Below are 18,787 nucleotides of genomic sequence, written 5' to 3'. Positions count from 1 at the left end.
CATTTTAATTTTTGAGAATCATTGCTCCTATGCTGATCCGAAGCCAGGAGCTTCATCTGGGTCTCCCACACGGGTGCAGTGTCCCAAAACTTTGGGCCGTCCTCAATTGCTTTCCTAGACCACAAGTAGGGAGCGGGATGGGAAACAGGGCAGCTGAGATTAGAACTGGTGGCCATATGGGATCCTGGGTGTGTTCAGGGCAAGGACTTTAGCTAATAAGCCACCACGCTGGGCCCCACTACTATTCTTTAGGACATGTCATCCAGGGTCACTTTGTGTGGGACCCTTCATGAGAACCATGCAGATCCTGTGCCACAGGTGGTCACACAGCTCCAGGAGTATCAGGTAGCCCAGCCTGCTACAGAGGACAGCCAGGGCTGTAGGATCAGCAGGAAGGAGCAGGCTAATTCCTAAGAACCAGAATTGATGTAAGTTTGGGTTTCGTGGTATGAAAGAGCCTTTGAATATATATGAATGCTGCTTTCAAATTAAATTGGAGATCATATTCATTTTTAATTACTCATCTTTATTGATAAAATAGGCTCCTGCACAGTATGTACTCTTTAGACAGTAATGTAAGGTTGTTTTTTTAAAAAAAATACGGATGAAAAACTGTCACTGAAAACAAAGTAAATGTCTTATCATCAAGACCATGAAGGAATCCAAGCAAGAAAACCAAGAATAAATTAACTAACTTGTTTACAAAAATAATTATTTAGCAAGTAACTTTGTTAACTGAGCTGCCTCAGACTCCCAACTGTGTAGCTTATTTTCTTCAGTTCTCACCTGGGATTAAAAACTATATTGATGAATGTGACATTAAAACAAGGACACTTACCCAAAACCAATAGAAATGCTTAAAAATAAGAAGCATCATTTACTTATAAAACATCAGTTAAGGCCTCTGAATGACAAAAGAAAACCATTTAATGTTTGCTTGGGCCATTAGCCCTTTTCTAATCCAATAGCCCCAGGCACCCAACCTTAAGACAGAAAAAGTCTGAAGCAAAAAGTAACTTTGCATTTTACCAGTAACATGAAGCTGTACATGAAAGCTACCATGGGAGTAATAATTGTTTAATATGTTTATACTCAAAAGTAGGAGTTTTTATTTGTGCTACTTTTAATATTTATATAAACGAATGTTTAATCATATTTGACATTCTATAATCACCACAGAGCAAGAAAAATTTAGGTCTCAGTTGATGTTGAAATTGATTTGTATATCTGGTAGTTTTTTAAAAAGTTAATGTACTTTTTATTTGCCATGTAAAAAACAAAACAAAAACAAAAACAGAAAGCATTTGTGCATCCACATTTCCTCCTCTTTCAACTGAAATGTTTTAAGAAAACTCTTAACAGGTCCTAAGATCAGGTGGAGCTTAAAAATTGATCCAGAATTTTGACTTTCTGTATCTCCAGATTAATTACTTTTGAAAAAAGGTGCTATGAGCCAGAGGAATTTTCAACTAACTGAAATTACTGTGCTTGTCTGCTCATCATATAGTTGTTGGCTAAATGGATTCTGTGATAGCCTCAGATCAACCAGGGAAAAGTCTGATCCGCGTTAGGCTTCGAACCAAACCTTACTCTTTGCAACAAGTAGTTTAACCTACTAGATGTTTATCACATGATCTGCTTTCTTAGAAAGTAGTATTTCTTCTTTTTCATTCCTGAAATGATATTTCAGACACTTAAGTAAATTAGGGACAATAGTTAGGTGAGTATCAGGATAAATTAAATCGCCTCTTAACGTCCATGTGAAACATTCCTACATCCTTTAAAATTGGGTTTTGGGAAAAAAAATGGGGAAACAAAATAATTAAAGCTGAAGTCTCATGGTTGATATGTTGTTTAACTTTTGACACCAAACAGGAAAGTAAACTTTAGGAAGAGAATCTCCTAGAACTACAGAAGAAATATGTCTATTTTCCATGGCGAGAGTTCTGTGGATTCCCACTCATGGGGAATAGTCAGGTTTATTGAAGTGCACCCACCAAGCAGTGCGGAAAGGTCCTGATCCGCTCAGCAGGTGGGGAAGCTGCTCCCTTGCGGGTCACACGTCAGTCCTGACTCCTCAGTTGGGTTCTGCATGGAGTCACGACTATTTCTTGGTTGCTGTCTCTAAGCCTATGTTCTGAACATGTTGTAGACAGACAAAGGGACTGCTCAGTGGCTCACGGGTGCATGGCTAGGTCCTGGCAATTGGGGACATTTCAGCTCTTCCTCAGACTCAGGTCACTGCTGGTCACCAATGCTGACAGTGTTGTACTTTCTGTCACGTCGTCTTTCCTCAGGTTCAAAAAGGATTCTCGAGTTATTTGAAGGATCTCTCTGAGGCCTTTGTTTTCTTGCTAAGAGAAGGCAAGAGAACCGAAAGATGTAGTCACCATCTACATGATCATTTTAAGAATACAAGCATAAATCAGAAGTTATGTCATGACTACAAATAAGCTATGATATATGCATGTGGTAATCTAAAGAACTTTGTCAGGAATTGCTTTACTTTGTAGTAACATCAGAGATGAAGAAAATGACATATGGATTTATATTTATAGACTCACACAGCCAGTGCACATGTTCTAGGACTAGGACCTCACAGAATGCAGAAGACATCTCAATTTGAGAGCATGGTTAAATGAGTGAGGTGAGTCAGTTGCCAGCTGTGAGCCACCATCATACTCAGCAAGGCAGGAATAAAGTGGCACCCCCTGCACACTCCTGGTGCTAGCTGAGAAGAACTCCTGGGACGCACGGGCTTCCCTTGCAGCCAGGGAGCAGCTGCTGTCCGCTCTCCGCTCCTAGTGCAATGAGAGGCGCAGCCCCGATTCCTGAGTCCTTCACGGTATGTGAGTTGGGGTGACTCCCCTTTGCTTCTGGGGAGTAGCACTCTTACTTGACCCCACCTTTCCCTGCAACATCAGCAGTTAATAATTAGTTATAAATAAATTTGCCATTCCCCTGGAATCTACCTTCCTGTACTAGTTCTCTAGACTCGTGCCTGCCAGAGCAAGCTCTCCTGTAGAGTTGGAAGGTTCTCTTGCCCTGGTCCCAGGACTAAAGCTGTGGTACGCTTGCCTCAGTACCCGAGCAAGAGCCCACCTGCACCACACAGTCCTAGAGCCATGGTACTCCTCAGGCTTGCCAGGGGACAAAGGGACAGCCACCTGTCTCCTTCAGAACCAAGAACAAGACCCTGGCCATCACGGTTGCCAGGGAGACTGATACCAAAATCTCTGTGACCCATTAACCTAGACTATAGCCAAAAAGGGGTAATGTAGAAGAAGCTGGTATTAAAAAACCTTGTAAGATGGACATGTCTTGGAAAATAAGGACCTGGATATAGGCCTGGGGTCACAAACCAGTTGGTAAAGGCAAGCAAAGAAGCCAGATGGAAACAAACCTTGAATTTTATGAGGAATTGCCAAATCCTGCAATCAAGCTAAACACCTTCCTCATCCCAAGCATGCAATTCAGATGCCCTTATGGATTTCTCTGACCTCTCTGGGCCTGAGAGGTTGTATCTCCTTAAGGATCCCATTCTAATTTCTGTGATTACACAAACATTGCCGATTTGCTTCTAAGTGTTATCATTCTGATAAAAAGGAACACATAGTGATTTTCTCTGGAATGGTATTTCTCCCAATCTACTGTTTTTTCTAGAAAATAAAACTCTTCTTTCTACTTTTCAGTCTGGGCAAGGCTGTTTTGGTCTACAAAACTTACTTCAAGTTGAAGTATCCGTTCCTGTTCTTTGCAGCCCTGTTGCCCGTCAATCTCAATAGCTTTCCTCATCACTGCGGCCATTTCAGTTATCTGGTCCACATGTGCTTGCAGCTCCTGAAAAAGAGGGGAGATGGGATCAGACACGTGACCAACCCTGCAATGCAACAAACGCCTGGGTGTTTACAACAAAGTTGGCTGACTATGAATGTGCTTTTGGAATCAATTTCTACTAGAACTAGAATTAAGAATAAACAGCAAAATATAATCAAACCCAGTCAGAATAGAAGCACTTCTATTTCATGCTGCTCTCACCACAGCATCAAGCTAACCACCTATGCACACATCTATGTATACATCTATGTATATGCTATTGGTCACAGTAATGGCAAGGATAAAAATGGCTGGTAAATGCGAGTTCCCCTCCTCCTTGATGTCTTCATTGATTTATAGATCCTTTATGTATTTTCCATGCCTACAAATTTTATCTAGAAACTTTCCTAGATCGTAATTCACCTTGAGAGCAAGAAATTGTTTACCTTATATCTGGTTATCTACTGTTTCATATAGTAAATATTTAGCAAACTGAACATAATTCTGCTTTTGAATGTTAAAATATTGCCACAAAACTTTTATATGGCAAGAAATTAGGGAGAAAGAAATCGTTTTAGCAAACCACATTTAGTTTTTTTTTTTTTTTTACTGAATAAGCAAAAAAATACAGGTCCTTATTTTAAGGGGAAAAGCTCTATATACAATTGTTAGTACTCAGAAGTCACAATAAAAGGTTAAAATATTCCAACTCTATAGTTCAACCAAAATTTCTATAAAGTCAAGTTAAAATTAATGCCAAGAAAATATTTTCAGTGACCAGAAACAAACTGACAGTTGTGCAGCAAAAAAAGGTTACAGTGGCTCAAAAGAGCAAGTGCCCTCACTTAATTCTCAGTATGAGAAGGGACTTACAGGTGTCTACATGAAAAGCAAAGCCATCAAAGGCACAGCATTCTCTGTTTAATAGTTCACTTCTTTCCTGATCCAATCTAGAAGTGAAATGTGAAAGACCTTTTCAATGGGACCCCCTTCCATCGACCTCCCAAAAGCTGACTGGTTAGTGTTCATTCTGATCTGCTTCCCAGCGCCTCCGCTCCAGTGCATGCCGAGGTGCCTCAGGGATGTGTGGACATGCGTCAAGGAAGAGTCCTTCGGAGCTGTTACGATGTACCACGTCAATCTGTACTACAGAGTCATTATAACGTTAACACGCACAGCATCTGTAATGCCAACCTGAGGAGTGTTAGTTCATGCGTGTTAGCCATTGTCTGAAATGTTTGTCTGAAATGTAAAAGTGAGTCTCTGAATGAAAATGAGTTTCCAAAGTTTTTATTGGCTCATTGTGCTCAAAACTTTACGTGTCACAGATTTTTGCAACAGACCCAAAAAGGTTCTTTCCTACTGAATGTGTTATAAAATTATTTTCATATTTACATATATCAGCCCACTAGTTCCACTTTTTGACCCTTCTGATCCAAGTCTCCGCTTCTGTTTGTTGAATACTCCAACGCAGGGCTGAATGTAGATGGATCTTTTTCCTTTCACTGACACCTTTCCAGAGCTTTCTCAAGAGGCCTACTGTCTCTTGCTCCAGTGTTAATAATCTATCTGTTAGTATTCCCATCTCCCCTTACACCACATAAACAGTTGTCTCTATCTCCTGTTACACTGCAAGCTCAAATAGTAAAGTAACTTTGTAATTCATTCACCTTGTTACCCATAATAACCAACCCAATGCAAATATTAAGAAATTTTAAAAAATTGAGCCACAAGTGTCTCCTTTTTGGGAAAAGTCAAAATTACAAACATTAATATGTATTAGTTAGAATTAATAACAAGTAACCGAATAGTCATTTTATGCAGGGCAAGGATCAGCACTGAAATGAAGAATTCAATCCATATAATGAAAAAGAATTATGCATATCTATTGCAAGGACTATTCAACTGTGCTAATTAATGAACCTGTTCTAACGAATGGTCAATCTCCTGTGTTTTAGAAAACATTCGCTTCTCTCACAGCTGTTAGCAGACGGGACCAGCAAGTTGCAGGATCTTACTAAAAGCACTTTCTGCCACGGTATTCTTCCCTTTAAATCTTAACAATTCTGTGTTTTGGATTTTACAACATAAAGGCCTTTGGAAAGCGCTCAAGAATACATTCATCTCACAAAAAAATGTGATTTCCTGCTTATATGTTAAGTTTCTCTTAAGTGACTTCATAATGGCTTCATTAAGAGCAAATACATTTTAAAGTCTAAAGATTGTCAGTTTAATATCAGGATTTCCACTTATGGTTAGGGAACAATTAGCTTAACTGGATAGTATAAAACTCAGATGTACTGATTTCTTATCTTACTAGTTGGTACATAAAATACCTACTAAGTTCCTTAATATATCAGGTTGTCACACAAGGCTATTTACTAGGTAATTAATTCTAATACTCAGAGAATTAATAATTTTAAAAGTACAAACACTAAACTGGAAGACATTTTTTAAGGAATTAGAAATGCACTTCATTATGTAAGATAAAAATGTAATAATCACAAGTTTCTCTTATTAATCAGTAATAACTAATAACATCACATAGAAAATTGCTTACTTATCACAATCTAAATGAACATTATTTCACACTAGTAATTAAAACTCAGTTCAAAATAAAACAAGAAGGGCCCAGCGGCGTGGCCTAGCGGCTAAAGTCCTCGCCTGAATGTGCCTGGGATCCCATATGGGCACCGGTTCTAATCCCGGCAGCTCCACTTCCCAACCAGCTCCCTGCTTGTGGCCTGGGAAAGCAGTCAAGGACGGCCCAAAGCCTTGGAACCCTGTACCCATGTGGGAGACCTGGAAGAGGTTCTTGGTTGCCGGCTTCAGATTAGCACAGCACTGGCCATTGTGCTCACTTAGGGAGTGAATCATCGGACGGAAGATCTTCCTCTCTGTCTCTCCTCCTCTCTGTATATCTTTTTCATAAAAATAAATAAATCTTAAAAAAATAATAAATAAAACAAGAAAAGGATTATTTCACTTGTCTTCACAACAGCTACCAAGCAATGTAAGGACAGACCCAAGAGAACAGACACAGGGATGGCTAGCAGGACGAAGCACAGGAGAAGTGCCCTCTCTTCAGCCCCTTCTGCTGTCTCTGACCTTGACGTCAACAGGTCTGTAGCACTGCAGTCTGCCCACCTCTGTGCTCAGGCCACGACCCCCAGGACCACGGACCACTCAGAGTTGGGATGTACTGGCCTTATTCAGAAAAAGTCTTGAGAAAAACAAATCTACATTCAGCTGCTTTTAGATTTAGGAAAAAATTTTAGCCTTTTAATTATTATTGTTATAAATGCCAATAGGTGAATCTATTAGAATATTTCCTAAAAGCAGGTTACATTATAAAATTAATTTGAATCGACTATACTTACCTTTATTTCCAAAAGCAAACCTATTTTTAACTATATGTGTTAAAGTAATTAGGGGACCATGGGAATTAGAAGAGTAAATCAAATTAGAAGAGTAAATCAAACAGAAAATGAGATATAAGAAAAATGAAAAAAAAAAAAAAAAGCAAAAATGTCAATTAAAAAAGATGATTTTTTCATATATTAAATGGCATTACTAAAATTCCTGTTGAATATTTTTCTTTTCTAATCTGAATACAAGCAATCATTCCTTTTTTCCATTTGAAGTCACCTTTATAGAACTGATTACCTTGGAGTGCTGTTCTTTTAACTTCGTTATTATTCCTGGGTCATCTTTTTTGCTAGCCATTAGCAACCTAAACATTTGTTCTCGATACTTGCTCATGATAAGTTCCAAGGCAGACTGATGTTCTTCCAGAGATGTACGCAATTCTATTAGAAAATAAGTGTGTTTTATTCAAATTGAGTTGAAGACATACAAAATAACCCCTTCAATATTGAATGTATCAAAAAAGCAACTGACAAACAATATTTTAAAACATGCTACACAAAAACCTAGACATAGGACAACAAATGATTGAGACTAATCATTGAAACATAGTTTTGACACCCATTTCAAGAAAAATTTAGTGAACAGCAACTAAATATCAGACAATGCTCTCAGTATTAACACAAGAAGGTCACTCAAAGGAGTGAAAACAAATGCATTCTAACAGCAGAGTACAGGGTTACTGTAACACAGAGTGAGGACAGAGCCTGGATCTCAGCTGAACACTGAGGGACAGGCATTGCAGGCAGAGAAGCATCAATGTTGCTGATGCGGTTAGAACTGGTTTGGGATGGCAAAAGCAAAGGGTTCCTGGAGAAGGGAGCAGATAGGAGGAAAGCTGGTCCATGTTCTATGCAATAAGAATATAGCACAAGTTTGTATGCACAACAGTGACACAATCAGGTTTATTTTCAAAAAGCAACTTGGTGCTTGTGATAAAATGAATAGGAGTGGAAAAGGTAGGACAATTGATTAGATCGGTAGGAAGACAAGTGATCAAGGGAGGACACTGGGAAGACTTGCTAGTGCAGAATCATGGCTAGCTGCAATCCTGGTTTGATATAGACCAGAAATGGGATCAATGTCAGTCACATTAAAAAAGAGAGAGGAAAAAAAAGAACTTTGGTTGTCTGTTTCCCATTTTTGAAAATCTTAATTGTTCTCAATAGTTAGATTTGCTATTCATAGGGATGATATATCTTGCCTTTGTTCTCTTGTTGCAGTTCTCTGATCTGTCTGTTTTCCTGCTGGATTCCCATGACTAATGTGGAGCGGGGCCGATGTCTTGCAACTTCATTAAGTTCTTGAATTTCTTCCTGATACTAATGAAAAAATAAAGTGACTCAAAAGCTGAGCAAAGACTTTGCTTAGACATTTCTTGAAAGGTAGACAAATGGCCAATAGGTACATTACAAGATGCTTAACATGATGGAGTCATGAGGGAAAAGCAATTCCATACAATCTAGTGACTGAGTGGCAGCATCTCCTGACTGTATGCTCCACTTTCAATCCAGCTTGCTGCACATGGACCGGCAAAGCAGTGGAGCATGGCTCAAGACACTGGGCTCCCACTACATACATGGGAGAACTGGAAGAAACTCCGGACTCCCAGTTTCATACCAGTCTGGCTCTGGCACTTCTGGCCATGTGAGGAGTGAACCAAAGAATGGATGCTCTCTCTGTGTCACTCCTTCTACCTCTGTAAATCTTTCAAGTAAAACATACATTTTTTTAAAACATGAAGTTTGTATTTGTAAAAAGTAAAAAACCTAAAATTGTCCTCGCTTGGGGCTGGCGAGGTGGCTTGCAGACGACGACTCAGCTTGCAGTGCCAGCATTCCACATGATGTGCGTTCAAGCGTTGACTTTTCCATTTGGCATCCAGCTCCCTGCTTGTGGCCTGGGAGAGCAGTCGAGGACGGCCAAAAACCTTGGGACACTGCACCCGTGTGGGAGATCCAGAAGAAGTTCCTGGCTCCTGGCTCCAGATTGGCTCAGCTCCGGCCATTGTGGCCACTTGGGGAGTGAATCACTAGATGAAAGACTTTATGTTTCTCCTTCTCTGTAAATCTGCCTCTCAGGAAAAAAATCTTTTTTTTTTTTTTTAAAGATTTTTCTTTTAAATTGGAGAGTCAGATTTACAGAGAGAAGGGAGACAAAGATCTTCCATCCACTGATTTGCTCCCCAACTGGCTGCAACGGCTGGAGCTGAGCAGATGTGAAGCCAGGAGCTTCTTCAGGGTCTCCCACACAGGTGCAGGTCCCAAGGCTTTGTGCCATTCTCGACTGCTCTCCCAGGCCACAAGCAGGGAGCTGGATGGGAATCGGGGCTGCCGGGATATGAACCGTGCCTACATGGGGTCCTGGCGCATGCAAGGTGAGGATTTAGCCACTAGGTTACTGTGTCAGGCCTTCACATAATAAATTTTAAAAAATTATTTAAAAGATTGTACTCATTTAATTTCGAAATATTCTTGAGATATTTTATGTCATTTCAAGTTCCTAACTCCTAGATGTGTAACTCTTTTTTTAAACAATTCAATATCTGATGAAGTTTTTGGGTCAAGCTATTGAGTTAGGAGGCTGGTAATTCCCTTTAGGGTAACAGATAAACAAAATAAATAAATTTGTTAAATCTTTCTAGCAGTTATGTTAAAGGCTCCACTCCAGGGTTGCTTCTTTTTACAATGGGTGGCTGACTCTGAACTGGCTATGAAAAAAATCTGCATTCTTTTCTAATTTTCACCTTACAGAAATTTCATAGTTCTCTTTTAAAAGAATTGAAAATGTGTATCAAAGAAGGGTCTTGAGATTTGTTTTATTTATCCGAAAGGCAGAGTTACAGAGAAAGAGAGAGGTCTTTCAGCTGCCGGTTCAGCTCCCCATGTGGCCACCAAGGCCAGGACTGGACCAGGCTGGAGCCGGGAGCTCTGGCCCTCCTGGGGGCCCAGGGCTAGACTACACCTGTTTCAGGCACATCAGCAGGAGCTGAATTCCAAGTGGAGAAGCTAGGACTTGAACCTTGCCGATATGGGATGCTGGCACAGAGGACAGGGGCTTAGCCTGTTAGGCCACACTGCTGGCCCCCAAAACGGGTTTTAAGTGGTAGCTAAACTCCATAACCCTCTGGTTGATCCTGTTATATAATGTTAAGTATAGCAGGAAATAAGACTTAATTAATTTCTTCCTTTAACCAGCAGAATTAAATGAAAAAAAAAAATAAAAAGGTGGAATGTAATAATGTGGTAACTATGTAACATAAAAATCATCTTTGAAAAGCTATTAAACACTCGCTTCTCAGCCTTTTGGCTAAGAACAAATGCAAAAAGCTATTAAGCAGTACCATCTATGTACTTTTAAAAGGAAAATTATGTTCCTACATTATATAACAGCAAAATATGTACCAAGAAAAGGTATACATTTAGTCCTAAAAAATTCATTTATTTTCTCAATTCAAATGTGCATTTCTATTAGAAAAAAAAAGCAGCCCCACCCACAGGTTTAAAATAAATGCACAAGTATGAGGGGCCTTCTAGAAGTTCATGGAAAATGCAAACTAGGGGGAAGCTCTCCATGGATTTCAAAATTCTTGGCATCAAAATACTTTTATTTCCATTTGCCCATGAACTTTCTGAAGTTCCCTTGTATATGTCATCTGAATATGACGAAATTATATCCCTCAGGTCAAGCCACAACGTACAAAACAAGGTCAAGCTACTTGCACATTTTAGAGATTGTTACAAACATTAGGTAGTAACTGTACAAGCAACACCGATAAGCCACTGCCTGCCTTGGGACACAGACCTGCTTCATGGCTTCCACTCGCTTGTTGAGGGCCGTGGTCTGCTCAATGAGCGACTCTGCTGCATCATCGTGGTCTCTCAGCCTTTCCACAAGAGCTTTCGCATCAGCAAGTGCCTTCTCAATCGTGCAGCTCATCTCTCCAGGGAGACCTGCAAGCAAGGTCAGGACTCCAAGTCAGAACAAGCAGGCGTTGCACATGCTTGTCACCAGGCTTCTTCAGACGCCCCTGACACAGGAAGGTGGCTTTCAACGACACCTCACTGTTTGCTTCTCCTAGGGCACAAAAAGCTTCAAAGTGTACTTATAATTGTCCCCCCAAAAAAACAAACATGGAACACTTACAAATGATTTACAGATAAAGCTAGAATGTACAATGTATTTAAAGTGGTTCACAGAAATAGGTAAAAGTAAGTTTATCTTGGCACAAAACATCTTAAAATCCATGCACACCAAAACTTCAAAAAAACTCAAGTGTGGATGTAGAAAAAAGTTATAAGGGGAACTCAAAAATTTGTACCAAAATAGGCAAATTTTAATTCAATTTCCAGAAATTTGAAGTGCCCTTGTATTTAAAACAACCTGAATTTATAATAGGAAAGAAAAACATATATCCCAGAAATACTAAAATAGTCTATAGAAATTGTGTTTCATGAAAGCAGTCCGTAGCTTGTCCAATTTGAGAAGGGTCACTCTGTGTACTGGTCTGTGTCCTCAGTCAAGGACTGTCAGTGAGACACCGTATGTGGACACACGTGTACACACACACCACACTCAAAGCCACCTCTGTCACTCTACAGCAAAGTCCAACCTCCTCTTAGAGGAACTTCTGCTTTTAACATCAAAGTGCATTCTATGTCCAACACTTGACCACTGTTTATAACGCTGGGGAGGGGAGATTCTGACTTAAACATTGTCTATCATGGGAAACTTTGGACGTGCCAGCTTGCCCCTACTGCCTCCATCTTGTACCTGCCCTGTGGACATGCCAGCTTTTAAATAATTAGGAAATATAACACAAAAGCCAATGGATAGCTTCTTGAAAAATGTATATAGAGACTTCAAAACATTTAATTTTAAAACTATCTCACTGAAAAATCTCATTAGTATTTTTCTAAAATTTTCCGTCCTTAAGATTTTCTATTTCTGCAAATTTTTACAAAACCTTTATATCAGTGATCTTTTCTTTAAGGGTTTTCTTAAAAAAAAAAAAAAAGACTGATTACAAATTACAGGGCCAGGAGTCTGCTTTACAGAAGTTAAATAAAAAGTCTAGTATAGGGCCTGGCACAGTGGCCTCGAGGCTGAGCTCCTTGCCTTGAACATACTGGGATCCCATATGAGCACCAGTTCTAATCCAGGCAGCCCTGCTTCCCATCCAGCTCCCTGCTTGTGGCCTGGGAAAGCAGTCGAGGATGGCCCAAAGCCTTGGGACTCTGCACCCGTGTGGGAGACCTGGAAGAGCTCCTGGCTCCTGGCTTCGGATTGGTGCAGCTCTAGCTGTTACAATCACTTGGGGAGTGAATCATCAGATGGAAGATCTTCCTCTCTGTCTCTCCTATTATCTGACTTTGCAATAAAAATATATAAATCTTCAAACAAACAAACAAAAAGGTCTAGTATAGATTCCACTCAAGGACCTGCTAAAGGCATAATTAGATTTTCTTTTAAAAAATTTATTCTAGGGCCCAGTGCAGTAGCCTACTGGCTGGGGTCCTCACCTTGCATGTGCCAGGATCCCATGTGGGTGCCAGTTTGTATTCTGGCTGCTCCACTTCCCTTTAGCTCCCTGCTTGTGGCCTGGGAAAGCATTAAAAGATAGCCCAAACCTTGGGACCCTACACTTGTGTGGAAGACCCAGAGGAGGTTCCCGGCTCTTGGCATCAGATCTGCTCAGCTCCAGCCGTTGTGGCCACTTGAAGAGTGAACCAGCAGACAGATCTTTCTCCTTGTATCGCTTTCTCTCTATATATCTACCTTTCCAATGACTAAAAAAAAAAAAAAAGGAGAGAGAGAAAAACTCAAAACATTAGGAATGATGGACAACTAACAAATTACCAATACATAGGTAAATATTCTCACTTATTAATAAGAAACGTAACTTTGGTCTGATGGGCGTTTTACTTTGTATAGAGGTAATATAAAGAACACCATAAAGAGGAGATGGCAAAGGGATTTATACCGAGATAAGGCTGTAATATTCCACCTGAGGTTACGTGTAGAACACCAATTTTAAGACTAACAGCTTACACACATTGCATCTGAGCCATCACCCACTGCTTTCTAGGCATGTGAGTAGGAATCTGGGTTGCAATCACAGTGCAGCAGGAATTGAACCAGCACTCTGAGGAGATGTGAGCATTCCACGCAGTGTCAAGTGTTTAAGGAACATACTAATAATTATGAGAATGACAAGTTTTATATACACTGACTTAGATTCATGCAACAAATTTTAAAAGAAGGCCCTAATACATGTTGTCTATAGAGACGCCAAACTGGGCCATCTCCTGCTGCTTCTTCCTGACTTAGCAGGGTGCTGGACTGGAAGCAGAGCAGTCGTGTACAAGCTGGTGGCTTCATCTGTCATGCCACACCAGCCCCTACCTATTATTTTTAAGTGTAAATGGCACTAGGAGAGATCACATCATGGATCAACAAAACAAACCTTAACAAATGTAAAATACTTATAATTATGAAATTATATTTAATTCATAATTCAAAAGCAAGCACATGAAAATTACAAGACATTTTGATCTAAACAAACTTGAAAACAAAGATATTAGCATGCAGATATAAAGCAGGACTTCCAAAGGAATTTACAGTATTGAATGTACTGGGGGCTAGAAAGATGTCAAGTCAATTAAGCCTCAATATATAGTAAAGAACAAGATAAGCAAAATAAAAGCAAATAATTTAACAGCAAGATAAAATCAATGAAACTGAAAACAGGAAAGTAACAGAGAAAAGGCAATGAAATCAAAGTCTATTCTCTCAAGAAATCAATAAAGTTTGTAAATGCCCAGCAAAACTGACCAAGAAAAACATCAAATAGCCATGTCAGCAATGAAAGAAATGCTATCACTCCAGACCTTATGAATTCAAAGGATAAGCAAATACATCAACTTCATGGACAAGAATAGAATAATTTACATGAAACGGACTAGTACCTCAAAACCCACAAATTACAGGAAGTCATGCAAGGTAAAATACAACCTACGTCTTTTAGCTACTAATGTTATTAGAGTTACAAAACTAATATAGTCCTGTAACTGTTCTACAGCAGTCCTAAGACTATGAGAGACTGGAGTCTCTGGCAAACACGGTGTCAGCAGCATACTGTATCCAATCAATACCAAGAAGTAACACCAATACTACACAACACTTCAATAACAAGAAAAATGAATACATTTAGAAGAAACTCATAAAAACAATGTTACTGATACACAAAGCAGACAAAAGATCTTACAACAAAAACCTATAGATCAGTATCCCTCATGTACATTAACAGAAAAATCTTCATAAAACCTTAGCAACTAAAATTCAGTAACAGCTACAGACTCACAATCCACGATTAAGTTCACCTCAGTCCTCACAACAAACATAATTCACCAAAGAAGAAACCACTGATCATACCAATTAGTACAGCAGAAAAACTTCAGCATCCTTGCATAGTGAAACATTTTTTTGCATACCAGAAGGGGATTTCCTCAAACCGAGAAAGCACACAGGGATTCATAAACCTTAGAGCAAACATCATACTTAATGCTTTCCTCCTAAGTATATCTTATTCAAGATACTAGTGCAGTAACGTAGGAAAGGAATAAAAACAAAAGAAAAAAAGACACATACACTACTAAGGAATATAACTGCTCTTATTCATAATCAACTTTGTATAAGGCAAAGATCAACTTTGTCTATGACAAAAATCCTACAGAACAAAAAGAAAAACATGTTAAAATTGATAAAGTGATTTTACCAGTGTCCAAGCACAAAAATCTATTTTTAAATAAACTAGGAACAGCTGGAAACCAAAATTAAAAATTAAAAACCAAAGCACTTATAATAAGTTTCAATCAAAGCTAGAGCAGGATTTCTTGCAGAATGGACAAGCTAATCCTAACACTTCTTTGGAAATTCAAAGAAACCAGAATAATCAAGGCAATCTGAATATCAAGTTGGAGCATCCCAGCACTCAATGTGGAAGCTTGGTGTAGTGTCATGTGATGCAGACAGCAGGTGGGGCCTTGACAGAGACAGACTGAGGCCCAGAAACAGGCCCCAGGAAGTGCCGTCACTGGTACCTAAAAAAATGAAAATGAGCCCAGGGAAAATTGACTGGCTTTTTTCAATAAGTAGTATTGTCAGAACTAGACATCTACATAGAAAAAAATTAAACGACATAATTTATACACTTTATACAAAAGTTAATTCAAAATTGACAAGTCTAAAAATAAAACCAAAACATAACATCTCTGAATCTGGTGTTGTGTCATGATAGGCTAATCTTCTACCGGCGGCGCTTGCATCCCATATGGGCCCTTGTTTGAATCCCAGCTGCTCCATTTCCAATCCACCTTCCTGCTTAAGCCCTGGGAAAGCAGCAGAGGATGGACCAAAATCTTGAGCCCTGCACCCACGGGGCGGGGGCGGGGGGAACATCAGCTCTGGCCTTTCCTAGGGGAGTGAACTAGCAGATGGAAGACTTCTGTCGCAGTCTCTCCTCTCTCCACAGAATGGAAATCATCATCATCATCTCCTCTCTTCCAAATGGAAATAATAAAACTTAGAATTTATCACTTGTATAAGAAAAAAAAAGAGAAAATCTCTAATATTAGGTTAGAAACACATGTTTAGATACGTTACCAAAAACACAATTTATAAAACGAAAGATCTGAGAATCTGGACTTCATCAAGATTTTAGATTTATGCAAAAACATTTTCAAATCACAAATTTGGCAAAGAACTGTATTTAGAGAACATACAAATCTTTCAAAAGTAACAGTAATCCAATTACATCAAGTCAGTTTTCTTCTCCAAAGCTGCATTACTACTCTGAGCAGTGTTTTCCTACAAATGGATTTCTAAAGCACGCCAGGGTTAACTCACACTGCTGGATAATAACCTTCATTCAGAACACTTGGTCACTTTTTGGACTTGACACCATCATTGAGCAACAGGATGTCACCGCCCTGTCACCAGCGAGGGGACACACTGCCGTCAGGAGCTGAGGACACTGGCCCGCCATGCAGGCAAGCAGCCGCAGCAGTACCAATACCTCTAGTACTGACTGGTACTGCAGTACCTCTGGCTGGCCGATTACCAGTTACCACCAAGCCCTGCATCGGCAGCACCTCACTTACACGTGCCCAGACAGTCCAGACTCCCCGACCCCACCCTGAAACCCAAGTCAGCACAACACAGGAAACAGAAACGGGATCCCTCATGGAGACAAACTGATTAACAGAATTTCAAAATTCTTTTCATATAACCAATAGAAGTTCAGTAACCATTTTAGTTAGGATCACTTTTTTATATGACTGGTGAATATTTACTGATGGGCTTTTAAAAATAGAAATTTGTGTTCACTTTATGAAACATTCTCTGCCCAGATAATGTAATGCAACCATATCAAAAACCACCACACTGAAAATTCGTCTTGTAACTTAAAAGTTCTCTGTCCAAGGCAAGGCACAGGAGGCAGTTCCAAGCATATTTATATGTTAGCTTCTGGAAAACACACAGCTTATGAGGATCTGCACGTTCATTTCTTAGATTTGAAGCCACAAAAAAGTTTAATATATTTTATAATAAGTAGTTTACCATCCTGCTTTTTTGTTGTTTTTGGTTAGTAAGTAGAATGGGAGAAAGACAGTTTCTCAAACAGTTTAAGTTTCAGATTTTTAAAAATAGACTTCAGTACAAAAGGAATATTAACTTGTCTGCCCATTTCTTATAGGGCCTATTTTAACTAGTCAAATGCATTTACTTATTTTCTATATGTAGGTCCCAACTGCAGGTGATTTTTAAAAACAAATGTTTCTTTTTCCCCTTTTTTGCTGCACTAGCCAGATTCTCACCCAGTTCCCGCCTAGACATCTGCAGCTTGACTCCTGGCAGAAGGTTCAGAACATTCTGCGGCTCATCAAAGAGAAACCACCACCTACCCATAAGGCAACTGTCAGCTGTCTACTTTTAGGCCTGGGTTAAGAAAAATTGAAAGAAATGAAGTCACTCTTGTGTTTCTTTCCGCAGAGATTCACTGTCTGATGGCAGAACCTACACTAAAAGTTTGGCACTCCTGGGCCAAGGTCAGGCTCTAGTCCCTGTAATGTGAAGGAGTGGAGAAGGTTATATGACACACGAAGTAGAGAAGCACAGCAGAGCCCACGGCTTCCTCCTGCGCTCACAGCCTTAACAACAGAAGCCGTCCTACAGGTGGGCCGCCGCACATGAAAACAGTGTTCAGGGTTCACAAAAAACGGTGGAATGCATCAGTTTCGTTTGAAGCTTTCTCGAGCAGCTTTCTTCAGAAAATGAATTCTTAAATTCGGAAGAAACAAACAGAACACAGAGACTGGAAAAAATGTTAGTTAACGTGTTCCTTTAGAATTGTACCTAAAAATAAGCTGCGTGTGCGTATACGCCACCAGTATGACATCTCAGGAAGGAAGGAGCCTAACCTAAACCCTGTTGTTGCCAACAAGCCAGAAGGGGTTGCCTGGCACCGTCGGCACAGAGCACCTGAGCGGTCTGGCAGGCGGAGGCCTCCACCTCCATTCAAGGCAAGTCCCCGTCCACGCGTGCATTCCAAGCAGGTCACCAGGCCACACACACACACAAGGCTCCCCCGGCGGACACCTGGGGACCGCCACATCAGAAACACACACCGGCAGGAGAGACACAAGAAACGACCTAATGAACGCTGCAGGAGCCGTGTCAGCTCAGGGAGTCAGGTGCAACACACACACACACACAACACGTGGTTGGCGACAGCTGCACATCAAACATGCATGGGAGTAGAAGTCAAAGGAGGTTAAAAAAAAAAAAAAAAGGGACCGGAACACACCTGGAAAAGGGCCTCCTACATCACCCAAACAGTTTCAGCGAAGGAAATACACGGGCATTTCAGGACGATGAGAAAGCAGGAAGCCGGTTTGGGGGAGGAGAGTGGTCCCTGCACGAATGCTGGATGGGTCCTGATCTGGACAGCCGGGAGGACCCCTTACCAGCAGCAGCAGCCAAAAAACAAAAAGCAAAAAGGCAATACTCCCATCTCCCCATGCACACACACACACCTTGGAGGAGAAGCTTCGAGAAAGAGGCGACGCCCACTCCCCTCGCCCCCGCCTCGGGGAGCGCCCAGGTGAGAGCGACAGGTATGTCCACCGGCCAAGGAGCCAAAGGTTCTCCTTCAACTTTCCGGGAAGACACAGAGAGGGCTCGGAGCCGCTAGGGTCGGGCGGGCCCCTCGCCTCCCGGCGCGGCGTCCACTTACTCGGCTCTCAATTCCTCGAGGAGACCCGGGGCTCAAAGCCGTCGCTGCCAACCCTGGACCCTCCAGGGCCGAGACCCCGCGCCTACGATCAGTCTCCCCGCCGAGCGAGCGCGGCACCGGGCAGGGCCACCCACGGCCAGCCGGGCCGACTCCGCCCCATCCCCGGCCCGACGCCGGCCTCCGCCGACCGCCTACGATCGGCGCTCCCCAGTCTCGCGAGTCTTCCTTCTCCGCGTGAACCGTGGGGGC

General features: G+C 40.9%; 1 protein-coding gene across 1 annotated transcript; it reads right to left on the bottom strand.

Moving 5' to 3' along the window:
* Positions 1-538: 538 nt before the first annotated feature.
* FGFR1OP2 (FGFR1 oncogene partner 2) lies at positions 539-18,716 on the bottom strand. Its single transcript, XM_040987446.1, has 6 exons — positions 18,539-18,716; positions 11,047-11,195; positions 8,447-8,564; positions 7,483-7,625; positions 3,727-3,840; positions 539-2,354 (listed from the first exon to the last, which is right to left on the bottom strand). The coding sequence occupies exons 2-6, from the start codon at positions 11,179-11,181 to the stop codon at positions 2,217-2,219; spliced, it is 648 nt and encodes a 215-aa protein (XP_040843380.1). The 5' UTR covers positions 11,182-11,195; positions 18,539-18,716; the 3' UTR covers positions 539-2,216.
* Positions 18,717-18,787: the final 71 nt, after the last annotated feature.

The sequence above is a fragment of the Ochotona curzoniae genome, unplaced genomic scaffold (assembly GCF_017591425.1).
Source record: "Ochotona curzoniae isolate NIBS_2020 unplaced genomic scaffold, NIBS_Ocur_1.0 contig_4645, whole genome shotgun sequence".
Classification (NCBI taxonomy): Eukaryota; Metazoa; Chordata; class Mammalia; order Lagomorpha; family Ochotonidae; genus Ochotona; species Ochotona curzoniae.
This window is presented reverse-complemented; position numbering and strand designations above follow the sequence as displayed.

Excerpts from the sequence above, each read along its gene's own strand:
- FGFR1OP2 (XM_040987446.1), bottom strand. The coding sequence starts at position 11,181 with ATGAGCTGCACGATTGAGAAGGCACTTGCTGATGCGAAAGCTCTTGTG. Across the intron at positions 8,565-11,046 it reads GAGTGGAAGCCATGAAGCAG|TATCAGGAAGAAATTCAAGA; the intron begins GTCTGTGTCCCA and ends TTTTTTCATTAG. Across the intron at positions 7,626-8,446 it reads ACTGCAACAAGAGAACAAAG|AATTGCGTACATCTCTGGAA; the intron begins GCAAGATATATC and ends ATTTTCTAATAG.